The 20,374-nt window shown below is 43.2% G+C and overlaps 1 protein-coding gene across 1 annotated transcript; it reads left to right on the top strand.

Annotated features, from left to right (window-relative positions):
• The first annotated feature begins 581 nt into the window (after positions 1–581).
• Positions 582–19,683, top strand: abca5 (ATP-binding cassette, sub-family A (ABC1), member 5). Its single transcript, XM_042507688.1, has 38 exons — positions 582–655; positions 1,592–1,761; positions 2,033–2,219; positions 3,128–3,301; positions 3,784–3,881; positions 4,521–4,747; positions 4,852–4,993; positions 5,869–6,057; positions 6,341–6,488; positions 7,108–7,285; positions 7,709–7,767; positions 8,467–8,753; positions 9,129–9,248; positions 9,326–9,464; positions 9,538–9,628; positions 10,130–10,269; positions 10,698–10,817; positions 10,897–11,098; positions 11,197–11,363; positions 11,628–11,755; positions 12,222–12,359; positions 12,440–12,553; positions 12,959–13,129; positions 13,676–13,789; positions 14,132–14,269; positions 14,511–14,579; positions 14,669–14,760; positions 14,916–15,039; positions 15,368–15,485; positions 15,631–15,722; positions 15,920–16,095; positions 16,384–16,459; positions 16,894–16,988; positions 17,561–17,680; positions 17,765–17,917; positions 18,094–18,173; positions 18,257–18,312; positions 19,229–19,683. The coding sequence occupies exons 1-38, from the start codon at positions 643–645 to the stop codon at positions 19,367–19,369; spliced, it is 5,046 nt and encodes a 1,681-aa protein (XP_042363622.1). The 5' UTR covers positions 582–642; the 3' UTR covers positions 19,370–19,683.
• Positions 19,684–20,374: the final 691 nt, after the last annotated feature.

The following is a 20,374-nucleotide window of genomic DNA, read 5'->3' as shown; positions in this document are numbered from 1 at the left end:
AAAAAAGTAAAAGTAAAAAAAACAAACATACAAGGAAATTACCTGAAATTAGTGCTAAAAAAAGTTTATATATATATATATATATATATATATATATATATATATATATATATATATATATATATATTCAGAAACACCTTTTAAATATATAATCATGAATATATTTTCTGGGCATTTTCACTATTCTTTGATAAAAAAAAATCTATCTCACCTTTTTTTAAAACATTAATTTTCAGTGTTTTTTTTAAATATACAGTGTTTACTCAGGTTTCAAAGGGTTAAATAGCTTGTGAAAAGGCATCTGAACGCAGAACAAAAAACTGATGTCAAGACAGATTTTAAAGAGTTTAAGTTTATATGTGTTTTCTCTTCTAAAAGGTGTTTTTTTGTTATTTCTTTCATATTAAAATGTTTCTGTTTGCGATGTGACAATAAAAACATTCGTTCGAGCTCTGATTGGTTCATTCTGCTGTCAATCACACGTAGACCAGCTCTGATTGGTTAACGTCACGCCTTGTGTTTGACAGGCGGAAGTAGCGACGTTAGAAAGCAGCAGCTCTGCTCGTTTTTGGATTTTTGGGACATTAAACATCGCGTGTAATGTGAGGCCGCTGACCCGCCGCTGAGGAAGGATATGCCTTAATGTATTTCATACGTGAGTACGTTAAATGTGTGTGTTTGTGTGTGTTTTAGAGCTCGGTGTCGGCTGTGTTGCTGTTAGCCTGTTAGCTCGATTCGGCTAAAACAAACGTCTCGTTCCTGGCGGTTTGTTTTGTGCACGGACTCGCGTGCACGTTTTTTGTAAATGTTCAGACATCGCGGGAAACAATTTTAACCAACAGTTTGATGTTGTGTCGTGATTTCAGTCAGCAGAGCGGGTTAGCTCTCAGGCTAACAGCTAGCTGTTGAAGGTAACGAGCTAACCGATGAGACAGGTGACGTTACGACAGGTGTATCTGCGGAGAGACACCTGCTGCACGTGACATGATGTCAGCTGTCCACACAGCGTCACCTGAGTGTCAGACAGCCCCGAAACAGTTAACCGAGGCAGTGAGAGAAGCTGCAGCTCGCTGCCTCTGAGAGCAACGTTAGGGACTGTTCTCTATTTATCAGAGGAGGCGAAGTAGAGGACGAAATCCTGGAATAAAAAATATATATACAAACCCATTTTCTTTAAAAATCACCCAGAAAAAATGAAGAAAAAATGCTAAAAATCTTTAAAGTAGGAAAAAATCATTCAAACTATTTAAAGAAAAAAAATTGCTAATAAATTTTGAAGAATAAAGAATATAGAGAAAAAAAATAATTCAAAAACATTTTTAAAGAAAATTTTTTTCTTGAAAAGTTACCAAACATTTAAGGAAAAAAAAGTTGCAAAAAATGATTTACATGACCCTTCGTCCACCAGAAATTAGTTATTGGATTTGTGAACTGATGTTTGAAAGTCAAAAGTAGAAGATGATATTCTGGTGTCGACAAATGCTTCTTTAAATGTGTATGAATCCTGAACGAAGCTTGTTTTCTAAAAATGGATCAGGTGAGCTGAATGTCTTCTAGTTTTTCTTTTTTTTTTTTTTTGTTTCTCGTGCAGCTGAGGCCAGCATTAGGGGACGACTTTCTCGTCCGTACGTCATCCAGATGAGGCATGCAGGAAGTATGCAGCCCGTGTTCAGACGAGACGCCGGAGTCTGGCACCAAACCAGAAGTCTTCTCTACAAGAACCTGCTGATCAAATGGAGGACCAAGCAGCAGAGTCTCCAGGTGCTCCGTCCCCCCACATGTCTCCGCTCTGCTGTCTGTAGCTTCATCTGTCACAACAACAACAACAACAACAACAACAACAACAAAAGACTTCAATGCAAGAAATGATAGAAAAATACTTAAAAATTATCTGAAAATAATTTCAAATATGTTCTTGTTTACTCTGCCGATGATACCGTTTTTACGGTGCACCTGTCGCTCCGTCTCCACGTTTGTTCATAAGCAGCAGCATCAGTAACAGCAGCACGTCCCTCTGTGTGTCTGTCTGCAGGAACTGATCCTCCCTCTGCTCCTGCTGGGCCTCCTCATCCTCATCAGCATCCTCAACCCTCACGTTTACTACGGAGGCATCAGCACCATGGAGCTGGAGCGCAACGACCTCTTCTTCAAGGGCCTGGGCTACACGCCCATCACCAACATCACCAACCACATCATGGAGGAGGTGGCCCAGGAGATGCGTACGTCGCCCTTCACGTTCACGCCTTCCCAACCTTCAGCCTCCATCATAAATGAGTTATTAGATTTTAGAACTTTAATCTTTGAAAGTCAAAAGTAAATGAAATCCTGGATTCGACAAAAAGCCTTGGTTTTCTTTAAAAATTGCAAAAAAACCCGCAAAAAAATCTTACAAGAAAAAATTGCTAAAACTCTTTGAAAACAAAAATTACAAAAACAATTTGAAGAAAAAAACAAACATTTATAAAGAAAGAAAAAGTTGCAACAAGTCTGCAAAAATTAGTTGCATTACCCACTCTCCACCATAAATGAGTTATTTAATTTTAATCAAAAGTAGAAGATGAAATCCTGGTGTTGAAAAATGCCTCGGTTTTCTTTAAAGATCGCACACAAAACAAAGGAAAAACAGTTGCAAAAATATTATCTTATAGAAGTATAAGTATTATCTTAGTATCTTTAAGGGAAATAATTCAGCAAAAATGTATAAATAAAACACGCCTTCCAAATATGCCTGTTTTCTAAGATAAGTAAGGATAAAATATAAGCCTCGATGAGATGAGGTCGTCCTTTTTTAGTGTTAGTTATTAGTATTTATTTGACACACAGCGGGGAATTTTGCTTTATTACAGCAGCAAAGTTTATACAAGAGAAATAGAACAAAGAACAATATAAACAGTAAAAACAAGATGTAAAACTCAGCAGATTAAAAAAATATATTAACACCAGCCGCACATGGAAAATAGTTGCACACTGCGATAAATAGTTCATTTTGTGTGTGTGTGGTCTACTGGGAGTGACTGGAACCTTGACCTTTGACCTTTGAATCTTGTACTGAGGCTGCTGTTGTATCAGACGTGAGGGTTGCTATGGAGACGAGGAGGTAACAGGATGATCATCTTTTCCTCCTCAGACCTGCAGGACAGTCTGGAGATGTTTGCCAGCGAGGAGGACCTGGAGAACGCCAGCCTGTACGAGCCGTCCAGCTACGTCGGCGTCGTCTTCATGGACAGCTCGGCCACGTCCTACCGGCTGCGCTTCCCGTACAACCAGCTGCCCCTCCCCAGCGACTACACTGAGTCTATCGGTACAGCCTCCGGATTTATACGTATTCAAGTTTTAAACATATTTTTAAGGGTGCGACTGTTTATGAATTTCGATTAATTTGTTCAATTAATCAGTTATTGATTTGGATTTATGATAATAATAATTTAATTTAATTAAATGTACCAAAAATAATATTAAAAATAATGTAGCAATTTATTGATCAAATGTAACATAAATGGATATTGCATTTATCTGTTAACTTACTTTTCTATTTAGATTTTTATACATGTATTTATTTATTTTTATTATTATTATTATTTTATAATTTTGTTTTATTTAATTCTTCATTTATTTATTTATTGCATTTTTTTTGAAATATTTATATTAATTTATTAGGTATTTTTTTTACTTAGTTTTTTGTTAGTTATAAACGGTTGGGTTTTTAATACACAGTGGGGGCATAGTTTGGTATGTTTTCAAATGTCAGATCATTTCCGTGTTGTCGTGTTTGTTTCCCTGCAGCCAACTGTTTCACCAGCTCGGTGAACTGCAGAGCGGCTAATTACTGGTACTCCGGCTTCATCCGCCTGCAGTCTGTGATCGACGCAGCCATCATCCAGGTGAGCCGGGCCACAGAGCAGAACCACGTTCTCCAGAGAGCTCTCTGATTTATTTCTTTGTCCGTCACATATTTTTTGGTCTGTTGGTCTAAAAAAACCCAAGGAAATTAACCCTTAGAGAATATTTGCTGCATTTTAGGTGCTTTTTATTTTTCATTTTTTATTGAAAATCATTCATTTTCATGACAAAAACCTAGCATTTAAATGGTTAAAATTTTGGAACTTAATGATTATTTGATATTTATTGTTTTCTAACCTGATTTTGAAAAGCGCATTTTGTGTGCAGAGTGATATGAGTGTGAGTATTTAACGCTGCACAACAAAAAATTATACTGTATAAAAATCAATGTTGCTGCTAATCATTGACATATCCCAGGATTTGATGATGGAAAAAAAAATTGCTGAGCATTTTGAAAATGATTCTTTTTTTTCCGTCTAAAAAACGTCTGATTTTGAAAAGTGCACTTTGTTTCACAGAGCGTTAAGAGTGTATGTAATATTAAAATGGGCTCTAAAGGGTTAAATGAGCCAGGACCTCTACGTCCTGTGATTATCAGATGGTAGAGCGGATAGTTGATAATCTATAATAAAGATAATCACGACTCACGGTCCTGTTCGATGATGTTTGCGGCGCCTCAGATGCAGACGAAGCGCTCGGTGTGGAGCGAGATGAACCTGAAGGCTGTGATGATGGGTCAGCCGGGCTCCGTGGAGGTGCCGAAATTCCCGCACGCCCTCATCTCCATCTACCTGGTCCTGGCCTTCACGCCATTCGTCACCTTCCTCATCGTCAACGTGGCGGCTGAGAAGGAGCACCGCCTCAAAGACACCATGACCATGATGGGGCTGTACGACTCGGCCTTCTGGTGAGTGAAATTAAAGTCTTTTGGATCTGAAAACGATGAGCTCAGACCTGCTCTCTGAGCGCATGTCATCATGTATGTGCTGAAGATTTTGTGTCGTACACCAGGCTGTCGTGGGGCCTCCTGTACGCCGCTCTGGTGACCACCATGTCCATCCTCATGTCCATCATCGCCACGTACACCGCCCTGTTCCCCAACAGCGACTTCTTCGTCATCTTCTTCCTCATCTTCCTCTATGGAATATCATCGGTGAGTCGAGCTGTGACGGGACGTTTAAACCCGCACAGACGTGATGCTCCGGTTAAAGGCTCACAAAGACACATGAATATTTGTATATAGATGCATATTTGTTTATAAATTTTTAATAATATACCATTAAATGAACCTAAAAAATGTAGGCATTAATCGAAAAAATGTCATCAATTGATATTTCAGATTCTTATTCATTTATTTACTTTCCTATTTAATTTTCCAATTGATTTATTGATTTTTTTAAAAATTTATTAATTCGTTTTAAATATATTAATTCATCTTTACATTTATTTCTGTATTTATTATTTTTTTCTAGGCTGTAAGGAAAGTTATACAAAGGTAAATAAATAAATTCTTCTCTTTAACCCCTAGGTCTGTCTGGCCATGTCATACAGAGGACAAAATAAAAATAATTTATTTAATAATTAAAATGAATTATTAACTTTTAATAATATGTCATTATAGCAAAAAATATTAAAAATCAAACCTGATTTACATCAATATTGCTGATCTTTATTTATTTTAATTTCCTATTTATTTTTCACATATATTTCTTTTTAGATGGATTATCTTTTTTTTTATTTTAAATTGTTAATTTTTAAATGTATTTATTTTATTATGTTTAATTTTTGGGAAAGTAATACAAGGGTTAGAAAATATAATAAGGTAAATAAATAATATGCATATTCAAATATATATTTATTTTTGTCACATTTCAATAATTAATCTACATTTCTTTTTATGTTATTTTTTGCATTTAATAGCATATGATCTTATTCATCTAGTCATTTATTTGTTATCTATTTTTTTGAATACTAACTCTCCTCCCTCCTCCTCCTCTGCGTTGTATTTTGTGCTCCTCTCGTGTGCAGATCTTTTTCTCCTTCATGCTGACTCCGCTCTTTAAGAAGCCAAAGTTTGCCAGCACAGTCGGCTCCATGCTGACCGTCGTGTTCGGCTGCCTGTCGCTCTTCACCGTCCTCATGAAGGACTTCCCTCAGCCGCTCGTCTGGCTCCTCTGCCTGCTCTCCCCCAGCGCCTTCTCCATCGGCATTGCACAGGTGAGAGAGAGAGACACACACACACACACACACACACACACACACACACACACACACACACACACACACACACACACACCACGTCTGTCCTGCCCTGTGGACCACCATGATGGGATCTCATTGTGGAAGTATAATTATTGTGTCCATGGATAGCTGATCTGTGTGCGTGCGTGTGCGTGCGTGTGCGTGCGTGCGTGCGTGTGTGTGTGTGTGTGTGTGTGTGTGTGTGTGTGTGTGTGTGTGTGTGTGTGTGTGTGTGTGTGTGTGTGTGTGTGTGTGTCAGGTGGTTTACCTGGAGGCTCAGGGAGACGGTGCTGTGTTTTCCTCGCTGGCAAACGGCCCTCACCCTCTGTACGTCCCCCTGCTCATGCTGGTGGTGGACTGCATCCTCTACCTGCTGCTGGCCGTCTACCTGGACCAGGTGCTGCCTGGTGAGAACACGCACATCATTTAATTTACAAAAATAACTGTATCACTGGCGATGCAATGGCACGCAGAAGTCACAGTTCGCTGTGAATTCAGTATAAAGGGTGAAAGTCCTAAAAACATCAGGATCTGCTATTATCTGAGGGAACATTTTGGTGAACGTGCTTTTAGCTTTTATGCTTCAGTCTGCTGGAACATTTTACCGAATGACTTGACACGTGCCCCAAGTTCAAGAAATTTTTTTTTTATTTTATCTTATTTATTCATTCTATATTTCTGTTTAATTTTTTATGTTATTGGTTTTGACTCAGATATATCCTGGTTTATCGATCTTATCTTTATTGTTTTATATCATTTTGTCGTTTTACTCATCTTTTATCGGTCTATATTTCTTATTTTGTACTGTTTTTGGTTTATTTATCTATTTTTTTTATATTCATCATCCTCTTTGATTAGTCTACTTTTAGTATTATTATTTCACTTAAGTTGAACTATTTTTAAATCAGTGCTGTTAAACAGTCGAATCAGTCCTGCAGGCCCAGTTTCCCTGTGGGGTCACTAGAGTTTAACCTCTCCCTGTTTGAGTGCTGTTATTAAATTTAATTTATTTTGTCTGAAATGCAGGAGAGTTTGGGATGAGGAGGTCCTTGATTTACTTCCTGAAGCCATCCTATTGGTCCAAACGCAGGAAGCGCTACGTTGAAGTGAGCTCGGTGTACGACAGCGAAGTGAAAGGCGCTCCCGGAGGGGACGAGTGCGTCGAGCCGGTTTCTCCCGAGTTCAGAGGGAAAGAAGCCATCCGGTAAAAGTCTCAACTTTCATATGAACATCAGTAAATTTCTGTTTTTAATAAGTGCTTCTGGAAAATTCCACTCTTTTCTGAATAAGTTGCTTTTATATATATATGTATGTATGTATATATATATATATATATATATATATATATATATATATACATACATACATACATATATGTGGATGCTTTTATGAGATCATCATTTCACTTTGAACACTCAACTAAAAGTTTCCTGCTGGTTTAACAAACCGTACTAAAATATTTGTAATGTAAAATATCAGTGGAGTGGATGCTCGGTCCGTCCGGCTGAGGACAGCCTGCAGGACGGCCTGCAGGACGGCCTGCAGGACGAGCCGCTAACCTGGGAGCTGCTCCTGTCTCTGACTCTGCTGCTGTTTTTAAAAATGTTTTCTGCTTCTTCTGCTGCAGCATCAACAACATCCAGAAAGTGTACAAAGAGAAGGACAACGTGGTGGAGGCTCTCAGAGGTGAGTCATCAACTCTCTTCAGGTCGGAGGCTCCTCACACATTGTTGTAGTTTTTTGTTGTATTTTGTGTGCAGTTTTCTTACTATTTGCTGCTCTGTTGAGAGAGGAAAATAAACATTTTGAAATTATGCAAAATGCAACTTAATAGTATTCAGAACTGTAACCACAGAAATAAAAGCTGGTTAGAGATTATAACATTTTTGCTTCAAGAATAAACAATCTTTGCAGGTACGAGGTACCAGGTACTTTTTCCTAATGGAAAACCAAAAAGGCGAGTAGAGTAGAGTAGAGTACGGTACAGCACAGTAGAGTAGAGTAGAGTAGAGTAGAGTAGAGTAGAGTAGAGTAGAGTACAGTAGAGTAGAGTAGAGCAGAGCAGAGTAGAGTACAGTAGAGTAGAGCAGAGTAGAGCAGAGTACAGTAGAGCAGAGTACAGTAGAGTAGAGTACAGTAGAGTAGAGCAGAGAAGAGTACAGTAAAGTACAGTAGAGTAGAGCAGAGAAGAGTACAGTAAAGTATAGTAGAGTACAGTAAAGTACAGTAGAGTAAAGTACAGTAGAGTAGAGCTGGTACCGTGTAGTGTAAAGGCGCCCTCCGTTGCTTCGTCTGTGTTGTTGCACGTCTACGTGATAAACATTGAAGCTGAGACATTCTGAGACATTATTGTGTTGATGTGTATTTTCTGATTGATTGTTTTAGGTTTGACCTTTGACATCTACGAGGGTCAGATCACGGCTCTGCTGGGTCACAGCGGCGCAGGAAAGTCCACTCTGATGAACATCCTGTGCGGTATCTGCCCGCCCACCGGCGGCTCGGCCACCATCTACGGCTCGCCGGTGGCCGAGATCGCAGACGGCTCTGAGATGAAGCAGCTGGTGGGAATCTGCCCGCAGTTCAACATCATCTTCGACGTGCTGACGGTGGAGGAGCACCTCAGGATCTTCGCAGCCATCAAAGGGATCCCGCCGTCCGACATCGACGCCGAGGTAACGTGAACCAGGGACGCTCGACCTGCTCGGCGTCCCTGGTGAGAGGAGGTCAGGGGCCAATCACAGCTGCCCCGTACGTGTTTCTAGGACTTTCGGACATTACTAGGATTTCAGGACACTTATATAACTTGAGGACATTTATTGGGTTTTAGGACGTTTCTAGGACTTTAGGATATTTTTAGGATTTTAGGACACTTTTACAACTTGAGGACATTTACAATTCCCAGTGTCAGTCACTTTATTTTCATTGTTAATTAGAAAATGTTTGGGGGGCCACACGTACGTTTGGTATCACTGATCTAAAGCCTCTGTCTTACAGCTTTAGTTTTTTTTGGTGTTAAAATGATGGCTGGTTCTCCTCCTCTCCGACAGGTCACCAAAGTGCTGAAGGATCTGGACCTGGAGAAGATCATGACTGCTCAGGCCAAGAATCTGAGCGGAGGTCAAAAGAGGAAGCTCTCTGTGGGCATCGCCATCCTGGGAGACCCAAAGGTAGCCGAGTAGCACCGACATCATCATCAGTATCATCGCCTCGAGCTTCATTCTCTGATCAGTGTTTTCTCCGTCAGATCCTGCTGCTGGACGAGCCCACCGCAGGTATGGACCCCTGCTCCAGGCACCAGGTGTGGTCGCTGCTGAAGAGCCGCAGAGCCGGCAGAGTCACCGTCCTCAGCACGCACTACATGGACGAGGCCGACATCCTGGCCGGTACGACCTCTCTCCACTCTGTTAGAAACCAGCGTCAGAATCGCAGACGCTGACGATGTTTTTATTTCTGCAGATCGTAAAGCTGTCATCTCTCAGGGACAGCTCAAGTGTGTCGGCTCCTCGCTGTTCCTCAAGGTCAAGTGTGGCGTCGGATATCACCTCAGGCGAGTCGATCTCACTCCTCTGCTGTAGTTTATTGTTTCATCTGTGCTGAAACAGCTTCAGAGTCACACATCAGTGTCACTCAGTCCCGAAAACTGAGGCAAAACCTCACTTTCATTTTTTATTATTTTTTTTAATCAACAACATTTTATCAAAGTTCAACAAGTTTACACACCGTGTATTCATAACAAACTTTACACAACATAAACATGAGGAGAAACAAAGCTTGACATCCAGCCGCACGCTAACCCCAAACAGCAGCCAGAATATCGACATATCGAGATATATTCGAGCTGCAGGTTCGACGTGCTATGGTTGAGACACACCTGATAACAATATTATTTAAATTTTTTAAAAAATCCTGTCAGCCCATTTTTTTGAGTCATTTCATAAATTACCCGCTTAATGAGGAAAAGCATGATTCATTTATTTCTGTGAACGCTGTGTTTCGCTGCGACTTACCGAGGGTTCATTTTGTAACTTTGTGTTTTTCCGTCCTGCAGAATGTCCATCGGTGAGGGATGTGAGGCCGAAAAGATCACATCGTTGGTCAAACAGCACGTTCCCAAAGCGAAGCTGTCCCGACAGCACGAGGCGGAGTTAACGTTCACTCTGCCGTTTGAGAGCATGGACACGTTTCCAGGTCCGATCACATCATCTGCCGTAAACACTTTCCTTTAACCCTTTGAAACCTGAATCAACATCATTTTGTTTTAGCCGCGTTCAGACGCCTTTCACGAGCTGTTTGAAACCAGAGCGAATTGGTTTGACTTCTTTTGAAAACGTGGGAAAAAAGGCAATGACCCACAAATTATCAAAAAAAGAAAAAAATGTCCAGAAAACTACATTGGTACTTATAATTTTATGAACGCTAAGATAAATTTACAGAAAAAATATAATAATATATATGAAATTAAACATGTATTTCTATTTTTTCCTTTATTTGTAACTTTATTACTGATTTATTTTTATTTTAATTTTTTCTTTTTTTATTAAAATTTTTGGGTCATGTGGTGTTAAGTTGCTTGTTGCCTTCTAAACTGACAAAGTGGATTAATTTATCTTTCACAGGTTTGTTCTCGGAGCTCGACTGTCACCCTGAACTGGGAGTCATCAACTACGGGGTTTCCATGACGACACTGGAGGATGTTTTCCTGCGTTTGGAGGCGGAGGCTGAGGTGGACCAGGCCGGTCAGTGTGTTGCCAACACAGTGTTACATTAAAGAAATATCCCAAAACTCGTCCCTGATGAATCTGTTTGTTTCTGCAGACTACAGCGTGTTCAATCGGGAGCAGGCGGAGGACGAATGCGACAACGCCTCTCTGGACGACACCGACCAGCGGCTGCTGACCTTCTCAGACAGCAAGTCGGACGTGGTGTCGGGTCACGCTCTGTGGCGGCAGCAGTTCAGCACGGTGGCCTGGCTGCACATGCTCAACATGCGGCGGGAGAGGAAGGCCTTCGTTTACACGTGAGTGTGCAGGACGTCCTATATTCTTTCTTGCGTGAGGCTCATTGTGTCTCTGTCATCCATTTATTTGTCCTGTGTGTCCTCGCCGTCTCCTGCAGTCTGGCGTTGTTCCTGGTGTTTGTGGCGGCGGTGCTCGTTCTGTCTCTGGCCACAGGAAACATCCAGATTCACTCCCCAGACCGCCAGTTTCTGCCCATTTACCTCCTGAAGAGGAACCAGTCGCCGCGGAGATACGCCACCAGCCTGCTGGTGCAGAACTCCTCAGGTGAGACGAACGTCTGTGACTGTCCTCAGTGAGACGTCAGGTCTCCTCTCAGTCAGAAAGCGCTGTGTGCTGTAAATGTTGTGACGGCACACGGGCTGCAGCACGGCTCTAAAGTTACACCATAAACGACAGTCGATAAAAACCGTCTCATTGGTGCAACTTTAACCGACCTCCTCGACAATAATGACCTGCTGAATATCTCTTTACTCTCATTTCCTGTCCTGCTCGAGGGTCAGCAGTGTTTTTGTTTTCTTATTCCAACAGGTTCTGATATTTCTGACTTCGTCCACAACCTGGAGTCTCAGGACATCAAGGTGGACATGATGAAGCACAGCGACTACATGTCCGCAGCTCCTCACAGCGCCGCCATCAACGTCACCGGATCCAGCAAGGTTGCTTTATGTTCAGACACATTTCATTTATTTTCACACCTCCACGCCGGAGATATCCGCGGTCAGAGGCACTTATTTCAAGAGCGCCTCGAGGGGATTTCTTCTAATTTGGCACCAACGCCCAGTTAGAGTCCGAAAAAAAAAAGGGTTAGATTTTGGTGGTCAGAGGTCACTGTAACCTTGGATGTATCTCACTCTCTCAAACGGGATATCTGAAGAACACCTTAAGGGAGTGCCCTTTAAATTTGGGATTTATTTTATTTTATTTTATTTCAAAGGGACCATGAACAGTTTAAAACATAAATGTAACCATTTGATGCAACGCACCAGATTATAGCGTTGAGCAAATGTGCATCTTTACACACAGCACATCACAAGTGAATGCTTTTCAAATTAAAAGCACAGAGAGCGGACTTCACCTGTCGACATGTGGCTCTCTAACATATTATTTTCCGTCTGCTCACAGGGTTTCAGGTACAGCGTTGCGTTCAACAGCACCACAGTTCACTCGTTGCCCATGGCTGTCAACGTCCTGAGCAACGCTCTCCTGAGAGGTCTGAACGGCAGCGGACAGATCAGAACCTGGACCAAACCCTTTGACTACGTGAGTGTTTAAACGCAGCAACAACATCTGTCCTGTTTTCATTGTGCGATATTAAATGTGTCCGCTGTGACATTTCTCAGCAAATCCCGGACGCTACGTCCTACGCGCTGGTGTATATCGAGGCCATCATACTGGGAATGCTGGCTGCTGGGATGCCGGCGTATTTCGCGATGGACCACACAAGAGACCGAGAGGTGATGGCTCGCTCCCTGTGACTAAAACTGTTTTTAACTCTGCAGCAGTAAATTCATCACTCAGAGAGGAAATATTACACTTCACAGCTTCAACACACGCAGCTTTGATTTATATACTGGACTTCTTAAAAATGATGTTTTCAACATTTTCAGAGAAACAGCAGAGTCCCATTACTGCTGCCTTTTTTCAATAATAATAATGAATACAGGAGATGTCATCCTGCAATGTCTCTGAATGTCCGCACTCCCATCCAAAGTGCAAAAGTCTTTAAATCAGCTTCAAACAAAAAAGAAATTATCGGTATCTTATCAGCCACGAGAAGCTGGAAATTATCGGTACATTGGTATCGGTTGAAATAATCGTTATGGTGCGTCACTGATATTTCTGTATTTCTTTGCCTGCAGATCAAGTGTCGCTCCACTCTGCGTATCTCCGGTTTGGTGCCGTCAGCGTACTGGTGCGGCCAGGCGGCCGTGGACATCCCCTTCTACTACCTCATCCTGTCCTGCATGACCATCATCCTCTTCTCCTTCCACACTGGAAACCTGCTCACCAACAGCAACCTCACCGCTGTGGTGCGTACGCACACACGACCCTCCGAGACCTCGTTATCTGTATCTGCTCAAACCGCAAAATGATCCGTCTGTGGAGTCGGACAGAAGACAGTGGACATGTGGTTTTTACCAAAAGTCACATCTTTCAGGGCAAATGTTGTATTTTCTAATCTAATATTCATTAGCAATGCAGTTATCTCTCCGTCTGAATTTATGTTTATAACTAAACCAAGTGCAGGTTTGGCAGACATGTTTTCCTCAAAAATTTCTAAAGAAAACAAACATTTGGAGGCACGTTTTCTTTAAACATCAACAAAAACATAAGGCCAAATTTTTCTTTTAAAAGTTACCTTTTTTTAAATAAAAAAAGCCAAAATAGTTCTTTTAAAGCCACCTGAATTTTAAAGTGAACGCTGCTTTCGGGTAACAGGCACGTGGCACAAAATGCTTAATTAATCCTCAAACACATCCCAAAGTCTACAATACATGATGTTGATATTGCTGTTTACATTTATAAAAAATGTAATATTTCCATTGAGTTAGTTTTTTGTCTGTGTCCTCTCTCAGGTCCTGTGTATAGTCGGCTTCGGTCCGGCCATGATCCTCTTCACCTACGTGTTTTCTTTTGGCTTCGCTCGCGTCCAAAGCAACAGAGATTTCTTCTCGGTCATCTCCATGATGGTGAGACTTCAGGACGCTTTGTTTCTGCAGACTGAAAATACAAACAGCTTCAGACCCAGAATATAAAGTAAACAGGCTTATTTTAGTTTAACATGAGACGATCCTGAAAGAGCTGCAGCTTCACACTCTCGACATTTTTTATGTAACTTTATCTTTCAAACTTCACAAGAACTTAAAGCCAAAAGAGAAACTTAACAGAAATTACCCCAAATAAGCAAGAAATTATTTTAAAAAAGGCGTTTTAACGCAGATTAAGAAAACTGACGTCACTCCAGGTTTGAAAGGGTTAATGTTTCAGATCATGAGAGTCACATGAATGTGTGTGTGTGTGTTGTGCGTCAGGTGTGTGTGGTGTCGGCCTCCCTGGTGCAGCTGTCGTTTGTGAACGATAACCCAGGACTGACCAGAAACCTGCACAACATCCTGTGTTTCTTCAACCCTCTGTACCCGCTGATGGGCTGCCTCAACTGCATCACCAAGGTACCAGCTCCTCCTGCAGCTCCTCCTGCAGCTCCTCCTGTAGCTCCTCCTGCAGCTCCTCCTGCAGCTCCTCCTGTAGCTCCTCCTGTAGCTCCTCCTGTAGCTCCTCCTGCAGCTCCTCCTGCAGCTCCATCTGTCTGATTTTTGTCTGAAAAACATAAACTCTACCTGCTCTCCTTCGTTTTCTGTCATGTATGAAGCGTCACTCTGTCACATGTTGATGTGAAATCTCTGTTTTCAGGCGACTTTCCTCCCCTCTCTGTACGAGGAGAACTTCCTGTGGAAAAACCTGCTCATCGCCGTCGTTGCTGTACGTATATTGTTTTAAAATACTGCTGTGTTCAGAGGAGTGTGTGTTCAGTTATAATACCGTGCGTGCGTGTGTGTGTGCGTGTTCAGCCGTACCTGCAGTGCATCCTGCTGCTGTTCCTGCTGCGTTGGCTGGAGATCCGTTACGGAGGCAGGACGATGAAAACTGATCAGTTCTGCAGGTACGGATCAGATTCAGGACTCAGATTACACACAGACTCTGCAAATTCTGTTTTTAACAGATTTAATCATGTTTCACATCAACAGTGGAAGCTCCTCTGCCTGACACTCGTGTTAGTTCAAGTTTTAATGATTAAAGATGATTTTGTATTTCTAGGATCTCGTCCAAGTCGAAACCCAAAGTGGAGAAAAACCCGGAGGAAGGGCTGAACGAGGATGAGGATGTTCAGATGGAGAAGGCCAGAGTGAAGGAGGCTCTCAGCTGTCAGTCCTGTGAGGAGGTCAGCGACAGGGTCCCTGCAGGCCCCTAAAAAGTCTTAAAACAGCTGAAATTTAGTTTTTGATATTTGAGCTCTAAAAATGATCTAAAATGTCCTGTGAGACGCGATGTGACCCGTAAAAAACATTCAGACTCGGAGCAACAGGCCGCAGAGAACTGGATCCTCTCGTGAAATCGGAAAAGCACAAAAGCTACGCAGAAAACCTTTATGCCCATAACGTCGTCTGCTGCTGCTGTTAATTTGGCTGCACATACTAGAGACTCGTAAAGCTGTCGTTGAGTGTCTCCTGATCACAGTTCAAGGCGTCTCTCCTCACTGTGTCCTGCAGAAACCGGCGGTGGTGGTGAGTAACCTGAGGAAACAGTACAAAGGCCGAAGAGAAGGTTTTTCTCTCAACAAGAGGAGGAAAGTGGCCACAAAGAACGTCTCCTTCTGCGTTCGTAAAGGTACGTTCAGCCTGTTCCTCGCCTGGACTCTTACTTTAACGTCCTGCTCACCAAAGCTGAGTGTGTCGGACCGCCCGGATCCTAAACTGCATCCTGCCGCAAACACACAAAGAAATAAATGAAAATAAAAGTACTGTCTGTTCAGGTGAAGTTCTCGGACTGTTGGGCCCCAACGGAGCCGGAAAGAGCACCATCATGCACATGTTGTCAGGGGACACCGACCCCACCGCAGGACAGGTACAGTCCACACAACACTGAAGACACTCCACACGTCTCCATAAATCAAATGAAATAATTAACTTTGGGTGCTTTAATCAGGCGAGCGTCAGAGGAGCTGAGAGGACACGTAGAACATACTGAACATGTTCAGACGAGCGGTCACATCAGTGAGATGCTGCTGAACCATGAAGTGACGTCCTTTTGTCTCTGTCCAGGTGCTGATGGGAGACTACAGCACGGAGTTTCGTCCCGTGGACAGTCCTCTGGAGCACGTGGGCTACTGTCCTCAGGTGAACCCCCTGTGGCCCCGCATCACCCTGCAGGAGCACCTGGAGATCTACGCCGCCATCAAGGGCCTGAAAGGACACGACGTCCCAGGGATCATCAAACGGTGAGACCGCACTTTGACCACCAGGACTTATTTTAATCATGAGGACCAGAGCTCAGCGGACAGATGGGTGCGTGGACAGACAGGACGGCGTCCTCCTCCAGATGTGTGTGATTCTTCTGATCTGACGATTAACGGAGCTCCAGACGACGCTGCGCACCACGAAACCTGTTTTTAAAGTCTGTTTACGGTGTTTCAGGAGGAGGAGGTTTGAGATGCACCGTGAAGCTGCTGACCTGTTGTTGTTTTGTGTCATTGTTGTTTTGTTGTTGTTGTTGTTGTTGTCGGCAGTGTGGTGAACGCTCTGGAGCTGAAGGACCACCTGCACAAACAAGCCAAGACACTGTCAGCAGGACTCAAGAGGAAGGTGAGGAACAGGTTTTAAACAGACAAAGACTCCAGAAACCTACAGTGATTTCACCTCTGCATCCACCAGATTTTAACCCTTTGAAACCTGGTCAGACGTCTGTTTTTCTTGTGCTGCGTTCAAACACCTCAGATAAATATTTCAAGTTTTAATTCTCTTCATAAACATGAGAAAAGGCAATGAGCAAATTCCAAGAAAATAAAATAAACTGAGAATTAATGTTTAAAAAAGGAGCGCAAATTCTTAGAAGCATTTACTTAAAAGGAAAAATGTCCAGAAACTGTATTTTCAGGTCTTTTTTGCTGCTTTTTGTTTTTTGCTGTTTTTCTGGCAATTTTCTTGTAACATTTTATTAATTTGTTGCAAATTAAGGGGATTAAATTGAAGAGACGGACGAACATTTAGAAATAAACTCCTCTGTGGTGTGTTTGCAGTTGTGCTTCGCCCTGAGTATGATCGGGAACCCTCAGATCGTTTTACTGGACGAGCCGTCATCGGGGATGGACCCCAAATCCAAACAGCGCATGTGGTGAGACTTTACAAGAACACAACAACGTCCCGAAACGTTTCTCGCCGTCCTGAATTCAGGTTCTTGTCTTTGAAGCTTCAGTGATAAACATTCCTGATGAATGGAAGCTGCAGGAAGTTTGACGGACAGGATGTAGATTTGGGACGTAAATCAGTTTCCTTTGTCGTATCGGGCTCGAGATTTTTTAAATTCTGAATCTGTGATCCGTCACAGCGGTCCAACTGTCGCAGTCACAGAAATCGTCCTCTCACTAAATCTGAGTGTCCTCGTCTGGAGGAACTCATAATTAATGCTAGATATGTTAGATGCCCATAAATCAAGAACTATGTCTTGATTTATGGGCTTTTTGGGAATTTTGGGAATTTTGGGGTCGTGGTGTAGAACAAGGGAGCCTTCCAATACTGATTACAACATCAGTTACCATGGCAACAATCGAAGCATTCGGGTCAGCCCTTTTTAATGAATCAATTTTTCTTATTTAATCTTATTTCAGTCACAGTTTGTTGACAGCTTTACCTGTGTGTGTGTGTGTGTGTGTGTGTGTGTGTGTGTGCGTGCGTGCGCGCGCGCAGGAGGGCCATCCGAGCTGCTTTCAAGAACCGTCAGCGTGGAGCCGTCCTCACCACACACTACATGGAGGAGGCCGAGGCCGTGTGTGACCGCGTCGCCATCATGGTGTCGGGCCAGCTGAGGTCGGCGCTCGCCGCTGATTGGTTTAAATCCATCAGATCACGCGTTCAGATGTCCGATCTCTAAACGCTGCGTCCGTCTTTCAGGTGTATCGGCTCCATCCAGCACCTGAAAGGGAAGTACGGTCGAGGTTACGGTCTGGAGGTGAAGCTGCGAGAGGAGCTGACGGGGCTCCAGCAGGTGGCGCTGCTGCACGAGGAGATCCTCCGAATCTTCCCCCACGCGGCGCGGCAGGAGAGGTGAGGAGTTAATTAAATTAGGTTAAATGAAGACACAAAGTTACTGAGGACACTTTTCTGGTTCTGTGGGAAGTAGGAAATATAACTGATACCCTTCAAAATAAAAGCCCCTTCTAACACAGCGGATGTTAAAGAAATGTGCAGGACTGACTCAGCTGATGATGATTTCTCTGCAGCTTCGCCACTCTGATGGTTTACAAGATCCCCATGGAGGACGTCAAGTCACTGGCCAAGTCCTTCTCTCAGCTAGAGAGCGGTGAGTCTCACACACACACACACACACACACTCCTGCTGACTCACTCAGGGTCGTTCATTTCTTAATCTCTGTTTGTTTTCAGCAAAACAAACGTTCAACTTTGAGGAGTACAACTTCTCCCAGTCGACTTTGGAGCAGGTGAGTGATTCACGAACTCGTCACGGAAACAACAATACAAACGTTTTCCTGATGTCTGATTCATAATCGTTTGGTCTTCATGAACAAAAGCTCTGAACATTTTTCCTCCTCGGTGTGACGATCTGCTGCTTTTCTCTCAGGCTGATTTTCGTGTGTTTGAGATCAGCAGCGGACACCGACACTCACATGACTCATCAAATCCTAGAACTGACGTCAAATCTGAGAAACGTCTGACAATCAATTTTCAAATATTTCTATTTCTAAAGCCCATTATGACAAATCACAATTTGCCTCAGATCCTAGAAACATCCTAAAATCTGAGAAAAGTCCTAAAATCCTACAAACGTATTCAAATCCTAAAAACACCCTAAAACCCGAAAAATGTCCTAAAATTATAGGAACATATTATAATCCTAGAAACCTCCTTAAATCTGAGAAACGTCCTAAAATCTGAGAAAAATCCTTAAATCGATCAATAAATGCTTTTATTGAAGCATAGAAAGGGGATGTATGGAATAATATTTATACTATATAATATGAAAAAGATAAAAATTTTATTTCAATTCAAATCGTTTAAAAAGAAAAGATAAAACATTTAGATCAACAAGCAAACCGTGGTGTTTTCACTGTTAGGAAGCAGACGCGCCTCACATCGGCGGGGTTGGTTTTGTGTCTGTGGGTGTGACTTTATAAAGGAACACTTAGATCGATTTGAGTTTATTGAAATATTGATTGAAATGACTGTAAGTCCACAGGTGCGTGAGTGAGGCTGCAGTCTGAATTAGTGCTGCGCTGTTGGCGCCTAAAATATCGTTTGTTATTCACGTAACCGGCAGCCGTGTTAATAATTCAGACACCGATCCTAACGGTTGTTCTGTAAATGTTTTTACATCTGAGTCCCGTTTTCCTCCTGCAGGTGTTCATGGAGTTTGCGAAGGAGCAGGAGGGCGAGGAGGACGAGGTCGGCTCGCTCAGCACCACCTTCCAGTGGCAGCGTCTGCGGCAGGACGGCCCCGCCCCCGCCAACCACACAGACAGCATCGTGCACCAGCTGTGAACCGCGGCGGCGAGCGAGCCGGCCGCCGACCGACCGGGACCGACCTGCACGAGGGCTCACGTCAGCACGCGCCACGACGCTCCACGCAAAGCCACCGCCCTGCAGTGACCGGACCGAGCTGTGTGGGCGCTGGCACACACGAGCTCTGACTGTGTGTGTGTGTGTGTGTGTGTGTGTGTGTGTGTGTCTGTGTGCGTGCGTGCGTGTGTGTGTGCGTGCGTGTGTGTGCGGCCTCTCTCTGCAGTCCGAGCTGTGTGGGCGCTGGCACACACGAGCTCTGACTGTGTGTGTGTGTGTGTGTGTGTGTGTGTGTGTGCGTGCACGTGTGTGTGTGTGTGCGGCCTCTCTCTGCGGTCTGAGCTGTGTGTGTGTGTGTGACCCTCGTCCACTGGTGCTCCGTGTTTTCTGAATCGCACTGACCGAGGGGCCCGCGGTCTCTCTCGACACGCTGATGCGACATCTCTTTCTACTGGTGTTTTTTAATCTTCACAGGGAGTCAGAACAACAACGACGACGTATATGGATAAATAATATATGATATTTATGCTTTGTAATCTTTCCGTGCGTTCTCCTGTGCGGGGCGCCTTACAGTACGTGTGCTCTCGTCCGTGTTTGTGAAAATGTTTTTTTTAAACTGGAATCCGTCCACGATCGTACCAAAGCAGCACATCTCTGAACCACGCACCTCCTCACCGACTCCCAGGGTCCCGGTTTCGTTTTTCTGCGTTTTCGGTGTTTGTTCTTCAGAAATCGTTGTGTTATCCACGTGGAGGGAGAGGAGGTGCTGCAGAGAACGAACAACACGTCCCTTCTCCTCTTTCTACACCAGCATGCACATCGTAACGTCCACGCATTAAACCAGGGGCGCTCAACCGAAGACTTACCGACAGGGTGCCGAGTGGACCCCCGAACCTTTCCTAATTGACCTAACTGACTGAAACATGTCCTTAAATCCCGGAAGTGTTGTAAAATCCGACAAATGTCCTAATATCTGAGAAACATCCT

The sequence above is a fragment of the Plectropomus leopardus genome, chromosome 19 (genome assembly GCF_008729295.1).
Source record: "Plectropomus leopardus isolate mb chromosome 19, YSFRI_Pleo_2.0, whole genome shotgun sequence".
In the NCBI taxonomy this organism is placed as follows: domain Eukaryota; kingdom Metazoa; phylum Chordata; class Actinopteri; order Perciformes; family Serranidae; genus Plectropomus; species Plectropomus leopardus.
Note: the sequence above shows the minus strand (reverse complement) of the source record. Positions and strands in the feature narration are given on the sequence as shown.

Excerpts from the sequence above, each read along its gene's own strand:
- abca5 (XM_042507688.1), top strand. Across the intron at positions 9,465-9,537 it reads CGAGGCCGACATCCTGGCCG|ATCGTAAAGCTGTCATCTCT; the intron begins GTACGACCTCTC and ends TTATTTCTGCAG. Across the intron at positions 16,989-17,560 it reads AAATCCAAACAGCGCATGTG|GAGGGCCATCCGAGCTGCTT; the intron begins GTGAGACTTTAC and ends GCGCGCGCGCAG.